Below are 12,120 nucleotides of genomic sequence, written 5' to 3'. Positions count from 1 at the left end.
CAGCAGCCTCATATGTTTGGTTTACGCCAACACCGCTGTTGCATTTTCACCTTGTGATTTTGAATGACAGTATAAATCACGCTGTTGCACTGGGCTACATGCCAGTACAACCCTCATTTAGTTTTACTGCAGAGGGATTTGTTACGATATCAAAAATAACTTTACAAATCTACTGCAAAGAGAATGGAAATACAGTTCCTTTCTCAAAATACATGCAACTCCTTTCATAATTTTTTTTTTTTTTTTTTTTTTGCTTTTGCCAGCTGTCCAAAGTCCAAAAATATTCATTTGGAGTTGAAGACTTTTTGAAACGAATCCAAGAGAAATAAGGTTTTAAAGACGTTAACGCTGACATGACAAAGCACTATGGGAAGTGTAGGCTCGGCGTATTACGTCTTTGTATTCTACAGTATAAGGCGTGTCAACATGTGAAATGTTTTCTCAGCTGTAATATCGAATATAGGGGTTCCGTATGTACTCAATAACTTCTCGTCACTTCACAACTCGTGACTTTTCGACGGTATGATTGACACTCGCCTCCACCAATGACAAATAGCGACGGACCGTTTTCGTCCAATCGGATGACACGCGCAGCGGATAAAACCGAGTAAATACGAGCATTGCCGATCATTTAGCCATCTGCGTCAGTTGTGCTCCGTGCGCCAGTTAGCATCCAGGAAGAAACTAGATTTGACTTCTGCGGAGACAGCAATGATACGGCCGATGATATTGTATTTAACCGGAGCGTTGCTGGTCGCACAAACCCTCGCCGTCGTCAGGTAAACAACATTTCCCAAGTGATGCGCGAATGTCCCACTGGTGGGGACTCAGCCGTGAATTGAATGTGTCGACTTCCTAATTATATCTCTCGCGATACCACGGGGTGTCTTCAATTAGTCTCATTTAATGTCGAGAACAACGTGAAAGTAAACAATGTCCATTCAAGTGTGAATCCCTGCTTCGTTCCATTTTCTGAAAGTCCCACATCAGAATCATCCCGTTAGTCCCCCTCACTGTGTAGAAAAGTTGTGAGAACTGAACAGCTGTGCTCCAGGTGCAATGTAGACGCTTTCTTTTTCTAAAAGGATGTAACCGCACTCTGTATTTTATATTTGTAACCCTTGGCTTTGTTTACTCAGTGTTTTTGTGTGTGTGTCTTGTGTAGACGGTACTGGAGTTAAGGGATAATTACCCACTGACAGCTTTTAGCTAAGACAATAGCGTCATGTCATGATGACAAAAGAACTATCAAATGTACAGACGGCCCTCTCATGGTGGGAATGTCGACATGCGTTCGTCACCCTCACAAAGCTGTTTAGTTACTCGGCGGTGTCCTGGCCATGGTCGGCAAAGCCTCTTTTGTTCACCTCCTGGTTTTACCTCTTTTGACAGTTTGTGTCGTAAAGCTCACTTTCGGTTCACACAACTTGCATTTGATCAACATATTGACTTTAGATAAAACGCTCGTTATGGGTTGTTGTTTTTATTTGCGCTCAAGTTCAGAAGAGCTCTGATTATTTATCTAGAAACTCCACTCATTTAGAAAACAGTATCTTTTTTTTTAATTCACTTTTGTTTGTTTTTTTTGTCATTTCAGAGTTCCTCTTCACAAGACCAGAAGCCTCCGCCGCCTCCTGAGCGACAATGGGATGTCTCTGGAACAAATTCGAGCTTTGGCCAAGTCTAGTGGAGCACCAGACAGCGCTCCCTCCCCCAGAGTCCCTGTAGAGAGACTGACCAACTTCATGGATGTACGCATTTATAAAACTTGATCAATTCACCATTCTTGGTGCTGATATCCGCACGGTGGGTTGGTTTTGAGTGGAATATCGGCGCAGGGAAGAGTTTTGAGGTCTCGCACGCCAGTTTCAAAACTTAGTGTTTCAGTGTTGGCGGTCAGGGAAGGAAGGATTAAATAGAAAGGATTTTCGTTGGAAGTCAGACAAGTTGTGATGTCTAAAAAGTAAACGTAGCTTTGGGTGATGCTGCTAGTCTGCGGTGAAACGGGCGGACGGGAATCCCTGACGCAGATGTGCGACAGATCTTTAATGTTATGAACTGTTTGGTTCTCCAGGCCCAGTACTACGGACTCATCAGTATAGGAACGCCTCCTCAGGACTTCACTGTGCTCTTCGACACCGGCTCGTCTAACCTCTGGGTCCCGTCCATTCACTGCTCCTTCTTTGACGTCGCCTGCTGTGAGTTTCCCTTTCGCTGCTGTACCGTCTGTGATTGTATCTGCTGTTTCCTGAAACTTCAGATTTTGATCTAGTTTGCACACGCTTCAAGAACTCGTGCAAAACTTCCGCTGTGGGTCAAGACGGCACATTCAGCATTCCTGTATCAGTGGAATTGTAGCACATTTTAAATCGGACAAATGATCCCAAAGTGCACTTGGGTAACATCGGTTTCGTGTGAATATTTCAAAGACATAAACCCAAACCAGACTGCAGTCTAAACTATCAACTGGCGTCAGGGCGACATGATGGGAAAGACAAATGCTGACGTTCTACATCTGTCAAACATATGACAGCTGCAGCAGGGCAATGGAACATGGACATCGTGTGGTTCAGGGATGTTCCCGACGGAACCGGCTGTCTTGACAGGAGTACAGAGTGACAAAGATGTTGCGGGCATGTAGAAGGACATGTATACTCTAGAAGGGTGGACTCGTGAGTGGCTAAAAGACGTGTGGGTGCTGGTACTCGTCCCACAGCAGCACCTTCCCGTGCTTCCTGTCGCTGGATCACACCGATCCTGCAGACAGAGGGTGACCTGACAGTCCTCTACAGCAGGTGAGACACTGACTGGACTGACCTGGCGTCATCATAACTGAACTATCCCTTTAGGAGGCGGAGACATCGGCAGCCATCATCAGCCTGCAGCAGACATAAAGGGCTTCACTGTTGTGTTCCTCAGTTAGGCTGAAGGACAAGTTTGTCTCTCCTGTGCCGTAGGCAGCAGCTGTGGGCCTTGTTGCTACAATACCAGCATTCAGCGCTGTACGTCTGGTCGTGCTTAATCTCAGGGAAACTTCTGGTTTCTGTTTGAGTAGCTTTGACCTAAAGCTTTAACTGTATATCTGCTAGCTACACCAGAACTTTGAAATAAGGCTCTTATTCCTAGAGGCTAAGTCATCAGTCATAGCTGATGGGAGACTGCTTCGTGCTAAACTAAACAAAGTTGCGGTCAAACTTGGAAGCATCGCATGTCTGTGCAACAATTTGTCCTGTTAACAACTGACTAGGATCTGTGTGTGCTCATGCCCTGATTGGCCTCTGGCCTCTGTGTGAAGCATGGCCCAGGGTCCGATAGCATGATGTCCACTGCACACCGGGCTTCCACTTAAGCAGGACGCTGCTCATACCTGCAGCAGCAAATGAAAAACTCGGATGCTGACGAGTGGCTCAGGTACGATCACTTGGGAGCTCTGATTGCTCAGCAGTAATCTCGTTTAGTGCTGCTCCTCTGGTCCAGCCAAAAAGTGCACTAAACCCACTTGTGAATCAGTCGAGATACCCCAGTCGATCTGTTCGTTTACTTGAAGCGGCGCTCTTTTCCTCCTTTTTTTTCAGGTATTTTTTCTATTGATAATCAGTCTGAAATATATGACGCAAGGACTTGTTCAGATCGCGTAAAAACCTGTAAAGGTGTGTTCTCATGTTGTCACCAGGGCTTCATCATCGTTACAACTCAAAGAAGTCCAGCACATACGTAAAGAACGGCACCGAGTTCTCCATCCAGTATGGCCGAGGCAGCTTGTCTGGCTTCATCAGTGGAGACACAGTCACTGTGAGTCTCATATTGTCCCCTTTGTTGAACTACATTCCACAGTTTCAGCGGTCACGCTGTTCCTATCATTTCATTAAACTCAACTTTTCTGTGTTTGTGTTGTGGTCTTGCAGATAGCAGGTCTGTCTGTGCCCAGCCAGAAGTTTGGTGAGGCGGTTAAACAGCCTGGCATCACATTTGCCGTTGCACGTTTTGATGGGGTCCTCGGCATGGCGTACCCCTCCATATCAGTGGCTAACGTCACCCCCGTGTTTGACACGGCCATGGCTGCCAAGCTACTGCCCCAAAATATCTTCTCCTTCTACATCAGCAGGTGAGGTTGTTACGGTAACGTTAAGTTCAGACGTCTGTAGGATCCCAGTCACAATGAGGTTCCTGTCCCCAGAGACACAACAGCAGCAGTAGGAGGAGAGCTGATGCTGGGTGGGACAGACCCTCAGTACTACACTGGAGACCTGCACTACGTCAATGTCACACGCAAGGCGTACTGGCAGATTAAGATGAACAGGTGAGAGGGAGCCTCGTGATCGTTATACAAACGAAGTGAACAACAGCGTCCTCGTTCACACACTTTCACATCCATTACTGACAGTTCTTACACTCACAAAGGATCTTATGTCTCGTTGTCCGGCGCTGCTGCTGCATCTCCCCTAACCTTCACCTACAGAGTTGATGTTGGCAACCAGCTGACTCTCTGCAAAGCCGGTTGCCAGGCAGTTGTTGACACGGGAACATCCCTGATGGTAGGCCCCGTGGAGGAAGTGCGAGCACTGCAGAGAGCCATCGGAGCTCTTCCCCTGCTGATGGGAGAGGTACAGTCACTACAAGTTGTATGCACGGGCAGCAAAGGTGCGTGTGGCATGGTAAAGTTGAGCCTCTCATCCTCGTCCTCCCCTAGTACCTGATTGACTGTAAGAAGATTCCAACTCTCCCCATCATCTCCTTCAACATCGGAGGGAAGATGTTCAACCTGACCGGAGACGATTATGTCATGAAGGTATTTGGTTACACTTCCTCACGTGGATGACTTGCATTCTTGAGTTTTGTCATTTCCAGTTTTGGTCCACCAGTTGAAAAGGGAGGCTTCCCATCAGGTTTCTCCAGTTACTTCGTCATTACTCTCAACCCTCCATCAGTACCTCCACTGATATTTAGACATTCTCTGCTTCTGCAGGAGACCCAGATGGGCACATCCATCTGTCTGTCAGGCTTCATGGCCATGGACATCCCTCCTCCTGCGGGGCCTCTGTGGATCTTGGGAGACATTTTCATTGGGAAGTACTACACCGTGTTTGACAGGAATGCTGACCGTGTGGGCTTTGCTCCGGCCAAGTAGTTCCATTCAAGGACTCTTGGCACCTCTGCACTTCTCCAATCACACCAAGCTAGCAACCAAATATTTATGTTGCACCATTTGATTTGCAACCGCCAGAAGCATTTCACAACTGTAGATTACTACATGGACTGGTCTGCCACTTAAATGTCGAATATTTTTATTGAGAGATCAGTGCATCCAGTTTCAAACGGCGATTCCATTGTGACAGGATTGCTGAACAAAGGGACACTTGCACTTCTAGGAATCTGCTGTTTTTGAGCTTTAACATCTTTGGTATTGCAGGATTCAGAACTCTGCGTTTTGTTTGCTGTTGGGGTTTTTTAGTGTTACGTTCAGAGGACGTAACTCTGACCCACGGGTTGTTTTCTAAGAATGAATAGGGAAGCACGATAATATCAGTTCATGTTTTTAATATGCAAATTGGTCCTACAGCTCATAATTGCATCGGCCCTGCAAATAAAGTTTAGTTCCCACATTTTTGCTTATTGTTCACTGTTCTGGAAATAAACTGAATCCTCTTTTCAGTATAAAATGTAAACAGTTTCTGTACAGCTTTCCATCGTATGTAAATAAAATGAGCCGTATCAGTTGTAAAATCTCTCAAAACTCCAGTATCATGAATTCCTTCTAACATCACTAGCATTGCATTTGTGCTCTCATGAAAATGTCAGTTTCCTTTAACATGGCAATGTGAATTTTATTATACCAGAATAAAACTTTGATTTAATTGTGAAATGGACAATTTATTGAGGTTGCTTTTATTGGATTTCTCAAACTGTACATTCCCTGAAAAAGAAATCAAAGATGAGCATACAAAGCCATTTGTAGCATTTAATGAAGTAGAAAGTGCTGCTCTGTTGAAACCAACGAAAAAAAAGAAGCTGAGGTGAAATGCACAGCATGCAACACAGCGTCTGGCTAGTATGAACTCCACAAGGTAGAGGTAGTGGTCTACTTTGGGTTTAGTTTGACATGAACATAAACGTGGCACGGTGACTCCCCTCACTTCAGCACAGTAGTAGGTAGAAGCTTAACTAGGTCTGAAGGGAGACCTGGTGTGCACGCTCACAGATTAAGAATGTAGCTATCGGTACATCCAGAACGAAAGCACTTACTGAAGCACAAGTTGTACTTAACACCTTGAATTATTTCAAATAAATAATCTTTTTGGTTACAAATGTACAATAAATACAAAAATATTCACTTTTCTCCATTATCTGGATCTATTTTTAACTGAACGCACAATGAATCTAAACACCATGAGTTGAGGGGGGACACTTGCTCCTTTTTTTTCTGCATTTTTCCATTCTAAGGCCTAAAGTGAAAGAAAAGCAGTTGTGATTGTTTTGGACAAAGAGAGAGATAAAGTCCATGTGATAGCGTGGCAGCTATTGTCGTCGTCACAGACTCTCACAATGTCGGTCAGCTGATAGGACTCCATGAATTGTGTTGCTAATCTCTGTTGTGTAATCATCAACCTCCATTAAATGGAAGTAAAATCAGCAGCCTGGCTAGCAACACCAGCTAGCGTCTGTTGCTCAGAAGTGGGCCAGAGCTGCTCCTCTTAGGTTAATCACTCTGGGTCATGGGCTGAACTTGTATAAATGAGCTTGAGGAAACTGGCTAGAAGCTGATCGGCAGCTTAATACGGAGTCACATTCAGCAAACCTGCTACTACAGAGTCACGTTTACAACGGGAGGCTGTTGGTAGTAAAGAACTGATGCACTTCTTGAGCTCAGCCGTTAGGACTCATACAACACACACCAAGACCCTCGGAGATTATAGCATGTTTGAGGATGAGGAAATAAGTGGATCTGAGTTGGAATTCAAAGCATTGTTGACAGTTTCCACTGTTATAATTTGGCATCGGAGTCACAAGGAGAAATTCAACAGAAAACGTATCATTTCTGACAAAATCCCATTCTGACAAATAAAATAGATGGAGATTATATGACACTGCCTGTGAAGGGGCCGATGAGGCAGACACGTGCAGGAGAACAGCACATGGGACAGGAGGAGAATCTTTTCTTAACAAAGAGCAGCTCTGTATTAGATTAACATCCAGTCACATGGAAATAGCTTCTGCTCAGTCCAAGATAACGATGATAAAAGACTTCTGTTATTGGTTAATGAATAAAACTGCATAGTTCTGCAAATGGGAGTACATTTTAATTGTGGATGTATGTTGAAATTCAGATTGGCGGCAGACTGGTGTATATTCACCTCACATTGACAGTAGCATGCAGAATGGTTGTTCGTCTGCCAGTGTGTTAAGGAAGATGGCTGATTTTTCCGTGGACAGTCAAAAAAATAGCAGTTTCCATGACGACAGCAAGAAAAGTTCTCTTTAACTAAGGAATGTTGACTCTTCAGATGGATCCATTTATTAATGAATTTATTAGGGTTTTGTGTTTGCTCACACACAAATATGACATTCTATTTCCACACAGTGGCAAAGATCCATCACTGTAACCACGGTAACACACTGGACAAGTTTCAGTTCAACCAGTTCAGAGGACATCAGATTCCACCTTTCAACCCTCCATATATTTGAGCCAACAGCATCCCAAGTGTTACCTTCATTAATACCACAGCTTGAGTGAGAGACGTGAACTTTGGTTTTCACTCTCATCCAAGAGTGAAAGAATATTTGGATAAACGCGCCTCGTATGGGTTGTAAAGAGCCAATCAGATAAGCGACTACACATTGTCTCATTCGTGAAGATGGCGTGTGTCAAGGAGAAATAATGATTCCATGCAACTTTCATCCTCCCCAGCATCTCATTCTGGTTAAAACACTGGCTGATATTCCAGGTGCCACAACTGCTGTAGAGTGACCTTCTTCAGGGAGGGGGAAGCTCTGCTACAGCAGTTCTCAGCAGCCCCTCAGGCTCTGACAGGGCACAGTAGAGCGTGTACCCAAGCTCATCCACCTCCTGTGCAGTCAGCTCACAGAATAAGTTGACCTTTGGGCTGAGGGCACAGGGCAGCCGCCCAGCCTCCAGGTGACCCACTAGCGCCCTTAGCAGCTGAAGGAAGTTGTCGGCGAGGGCTTCTTGGGTCCAGTCACGCTGTTTTTCACTCAGCAGCAAGATGGCATTAGTGAGCTGGCTGGCGTTGAGCCGATTAAGGGCAGGGTTGAGCTTGCACACAGCTTTAGCCACCTTGAGGCAGGCGCATCGGCAGCCTCCGTCGTCCTGATCCAGCGCCCTGAGCCGCGCCGTCTCCGCCACACGGAAGCTCTGCCGCCAAAGGTTTTCATGACGCTCTGCAGCAAGACGATGTGGTTTGGCAATAAGTGAGGTTCCATCTTCCATTACAAGTAATGGCAGGAAGTCCACGTATAGCCTCCGGTCCTTCTCATACTGCACCTCTAGGGTCAGTGTTTCCGAGGGGACCACGGGACGGATGATGTAGTCGAGGACACTCCCTATGGCTGGCCAATTGATAGAGCCTGCCACAAGCTTGTCAAAGACCTCCAGGACCGATTTAGGGGAAAGGTAACCACCAACCATGCACCGGTCCCAGTAGCTGCTGTTCCGTGGGAAATATTCCAAATTCTCCCTGCGGACTAGCCAGAAACCTGGGACATTCATGATTGTGTCCTCCCCGGGGATCGACGACCACAGGTTCTTCTCCAAGATTAGAGGCACCATCAGCTGGGCATGGTCTGCAGTCACCACCTAGGGGACGGAGGATCAGGAAAAACATGCATCAAGTAGAACTAAAACTCCTATCTTAAAAAGGTAGAAGCAGGTGTGACTGCAGGTGACTTCTGACCTGCAGGTCATCATACAGACTGCCACTCAAGTACATCTCTCTAAGTGGCATGTCAGGAAGTTTAGCATGAAGGAACACTCGGAGCTCAGCACAAATGTCCAGCGCCGCCCTCCTGGCTGTAGCCTGCTCATCAGTGGGAATGTTCACATTATTCTGGTAGAACTCCCAGAGGCGCTCCTGCAGGGACAGACGCATCCGGGCGCGTAGCAGATCTGACTGGGTGGGGCCGCTGCCTCCCACTGCAGCCCTACCCACAGCCCTCCGTAGACAGTCTGGAACAAAGTCAGTCAGCAGTTAAAAAACACAACTGAGTTATTTTAGTTTTGGGATGCTCTATCCTCAACCCTTTTAGAGGATTTATTTTGAAGGGGTCAAGTTGTACACACTAAAAAGAAGCGGGTGCTTTCTCAGTATATCCGCATCTAAAAACTGGGGTGTCCTACTGCATATGCGAGATGAGATTAAGTAACTAGATAAATGACATCAATCTAATAAAGAACAGCTAACTACAGTACTGAACACCCACTGTAAAGGAAGAGCAAGAGTCCTCCAATTAGGCTACCTGTCAACAAAACCAAAAAAATCTGTCAACCAAAGATCGGCCTGACAAAAACACGCAGTGACGTTGTAGAACGACACAGAGAACATTTATTCTATCGCTCTGTTTCCCCACCTGGTTCAAAAGAATGTGAGGAGGTGGGCAGTGACTGGAGAGACCTGCTCACTGTGGACTTCATGTCATGATTCAGAACCCGAGGTGACGAACCCATCCAGGTGGGCTCCTCCCAGCTCCTCTTTCCCCCCTGCTCCATCTTGGTGGGGCTGGTGGGAGCGCTAATGGCCCGGTCGTACATCTGCAAGAGCATTGTTTCCCTTATATCACAGGCGTCATGGATTTGTTGGGGATCCACAGATAAAATTCTTCTCACTTACTCTTTTGACTGCTAGCGTTGCAATGCCAAGCATAGCTGCTCCTCCCACTCCCAGCACAAGCTTGGCATTGGAAAGCATGAAGTCAATGGCCGTGCCGAGCCCATTGTCATCTTTCTTCCCTTTACGGTCTCCATTCACCCCTGCCATCCTGCAGCTGCAAACAGAAGGGATCAAGAATGACATTAAGAAGATTAAGTACTGTAGTTGTTTCTTCACTAAGAGACAACACCTTATCCTCTCAGCTCTGATTGTTTACCATGTGAACAGATGGAATATCTTTAATCAGCCAGAGCCCAGACAGTCTTACTCATGGCTTACTGTTTGCCCTGATGTTGACAGTGATATTCACAAAATTACTCTTCATGTATTAGGACCCACCTGGGAGTTACACCTCTTGATGACCTTTACTCCCTTTCAGAACACCCCCCTCCCCCCTACATAAGCCCACCCAGTCGGCTGCTGAGGAAGAACTGGCCCCTCTTCAGCGCCTCCTCCTTCTCCTCAGGTACTGTAAGGGACTGGCAGCGACGAAACTCGCGAGCCACAGCACGACGGTAGAAATCACGGTCAGTGTACTGAAGGTGACGCCCTGCACGGAGCAGCGCCCTGTACAGCTCCAGCACAGCACTGCTAGACCAGGCGCCCATGAGGGACCACACTTAGAGAGGGGGGATACCCTGGTACCTGGGCAGAGGAGAGAAGGCGTTATGTGAAGAACGAACTGAAGTGTATAGAGGGCACATTCACAGCGCTTTATTGACAAGATCAGAAAATTGAGACAACATGAAAACCAGAAGAGTTGGAAATGAGTGGTCAAAGGTCATGATTTGAATTCAGTGTATGCAGTATTGGGTGGGGGAGCAAAGTGACAACTCTAACAACAAAATGTTGAACCTTTTCCTAAATACGGTACTCGTGACGAACATTACCACCCAAATCTTGCTTCTGCAGAGCTACTAATTAGTACTCAAAAGCAGCCATTTTTACCAAGGATGACGTAATATAATATAACATGTGTTAATATCAATAAAAGGAGCCCCCAGCCTTCAAGCCACACAGCTATAAAGAGATCATGCAGTGGGTTCAGAGTCTTACACACATCGACTCACTGGCGGAGGTTCAACCTTTTGGGCTAACGACAGCAACAAGCTAACACGATTGGAGCGTCTATCTAATTTCCAACGACTTTAATGTTCAGGGCGACACCACAGAATGTTAAATATAGGAATGGTAAACTGCCGAGATTAGTTTGTGTCTAGAAAATGGCTGACTCAACGGAAAGTCACATCTCTTGACTTGCTTGTTAGCTCATCACGCTTACTAACGCTAGCCGTTTAGCTAGGCAACCGCTGACCTTACATTTCGCTCCCCGTGCTGGCCAAACGACCGACTGCCATGGCGCAGAGAACAACGTGAACGCATGGCCACAGACACAACAAATAAAACAGGATTACTCACGTTTCAAAAAAGACACCAAGGACTTTGACTCCAGTAGGAGACACAGCCCTCCTCAAGCCTGGGGTCAGAATCATCAACCGGAAACAAATGTTCCACTGCTCACATTCTACATCCGGGTAAATTTTTTTTTTTAATCTATAAAATTAAAAATTGCATTTTTGGTCTCCAATAGAATAGAGAATGCTTGGTGATACCCTAATAGATAAATTCTTTGTCCATAAATGTAAGTGTAGGAATTCTTCCGGATGATATGACAGAGACACTCTGCAATGAGTTTTTTTTTCACAATTTTAATGTTTTTTTTTTCTTCTGTAAAACAGACACTGATTCTTTCTCTCATTTATGCGGCCACTCTCAAAAATTCTGTTGAAGTTGCTTCATTGATTTTTTTTAATCCATTTTGAAAGATTGACATATTCTCCTGTCTTCTTCTGTCATAAATCTACAATTCTACAATTCTACAATTTCATTTAGCAGACGCTTTTGTCCAAAGCGACGTACAACACAGGCAAGAATTCAGACTTAAGGAAAAACCCATAGGAAGCGCAAAAGTGCTTCAGTTGTGATCTACATTGTAACTTGATCTCACACTATAAGTATTAGTGAAACAGGGAAAATATTAAATTATCTAATATCCCTATCAAATCATTTTCTCAGTTGAAACCTGCCTCTCGCTCTCGCCCGAAGGCAGCTGGGATAGTCTACAGCCCCCCCCCCCCCCCCCTGAAAATGGACGGATGGATGGATGGAATTTTTGGGATGATGCAGAGAATATATAAAGAAAAATCCCTCTCCCATTCGTTGGCTGATAGATTGCTTT

General features: G+C 45.6%; 3 protein-coding genes across 4 annotated transcripts; 1 reads left to right on the top strand and 2 right to left on the bottom strand.

The window, feature by feature from the left end:
* The first annotated feature begins 635 nt into the window (after positions 1 to 635).
* On the top strand, positions 636 to 5,862 carry napsa (napsin A aspartic peptidase). The gene is made up of 9 exons (XM_086186281.1): positions 636 to 779; positions 1,598 to 1,751; positions 2,075 to 2,198; positions 3,674 to 3,792; positions 3,906 to 4,105; positions 4,178 to 4,300; positions 4,460 to 4,604; positions 4,691 to 4,789; positions 4,967 to 5,862. The coding sequence occupies exons 1-9, from the start codon at positions 712 to 714 to the stop codon at positions 5,126 to 5,128; spliced, it is 1,194 nt and encodes a 397-aa protein (XP_086042407.1). The 5' UTR covers positions 636 to 711; the 3' UTR covers positions 5,129 to 5,862.
* Positions 5,813 to 9,989, bottom strand: mief1 (mitochondrial elongation factor 1). Of its 2 annotated transcripts, XM_086186279.1 has the most exons (5): positions 9,843 to 9,989; positions 9,583 to 9,763; positions 9,436 to 9,471; positions 8,910 to 9,181; positions 5,813 to 8,812 (listed from the first exon to the last, which is right to left on the bottom strand). In XM_086186279.1, exons 1-5 carry the CDS (start codon positions 9,987 to 9,989, stop codon positions 7,973 to 7,975), a joined length of 1,476 nt encoding a protein of 491 aa, XP_086042405.1. In that variant the 3' UTR covers positions 5,813 to 7,972. The 2 variants fall into 2 exon arrangements, with proteins under 2 accessions (XP_086042405.1, XP_086042406.1); XM_086186280.1 differs by lacking the exon at positions 9,436 to 9,471 and having other exon boundaries at positions 5,818 to 8,812.
* A 287-nt stretch (positions 9,990 to 10,276) lies between these two features.
* On the bottom strand, positions 10,277 to 11,396 carry LOC147245416 (mitochondrial ribosome and complex I assembly factor AltMIEF1-like). The gene is made up of 2 exons (XM_086186282.1): positions 11,301 to 11,396; positions 10,277 to 10,526 (listed from the first exon to the last, which is right to left on the bottom strand). Exon 2 carries the CDS (start codon positions 10,487 to 10,489, stop codon positions 10,277 to 10,279), a length of 213 nt encoding a protein of 70 aa, XP_086042408.1. The 5' UTR covers positions 10,490 to 10,526; positions 11,301 to 11,396.
* Between the last annotated feature and the right edge of the window lie 724 nt (positions 11,397 to 12,120).

The sequence above is a fragment of the Aulostomus chinensis genome, chromosome 18 (genome assembly GCF_037954235.1).
Source record: "Aulostomus chinensis isolate RoL2024-O1b breed Wild chromosome 18, RoL_Achi_v1.0, whole genome shotgun sequence".
Taxonomy (NCBI): Eukaryota; Metazoa; Chordata; class Actinopteri; order Syngnathiformes; family Aulostomidae; genus Aulostomus; species Aulostomus chinensis.
This window is presented reverse-complemented; position numbering and strand designations above follow the sequence as displayed.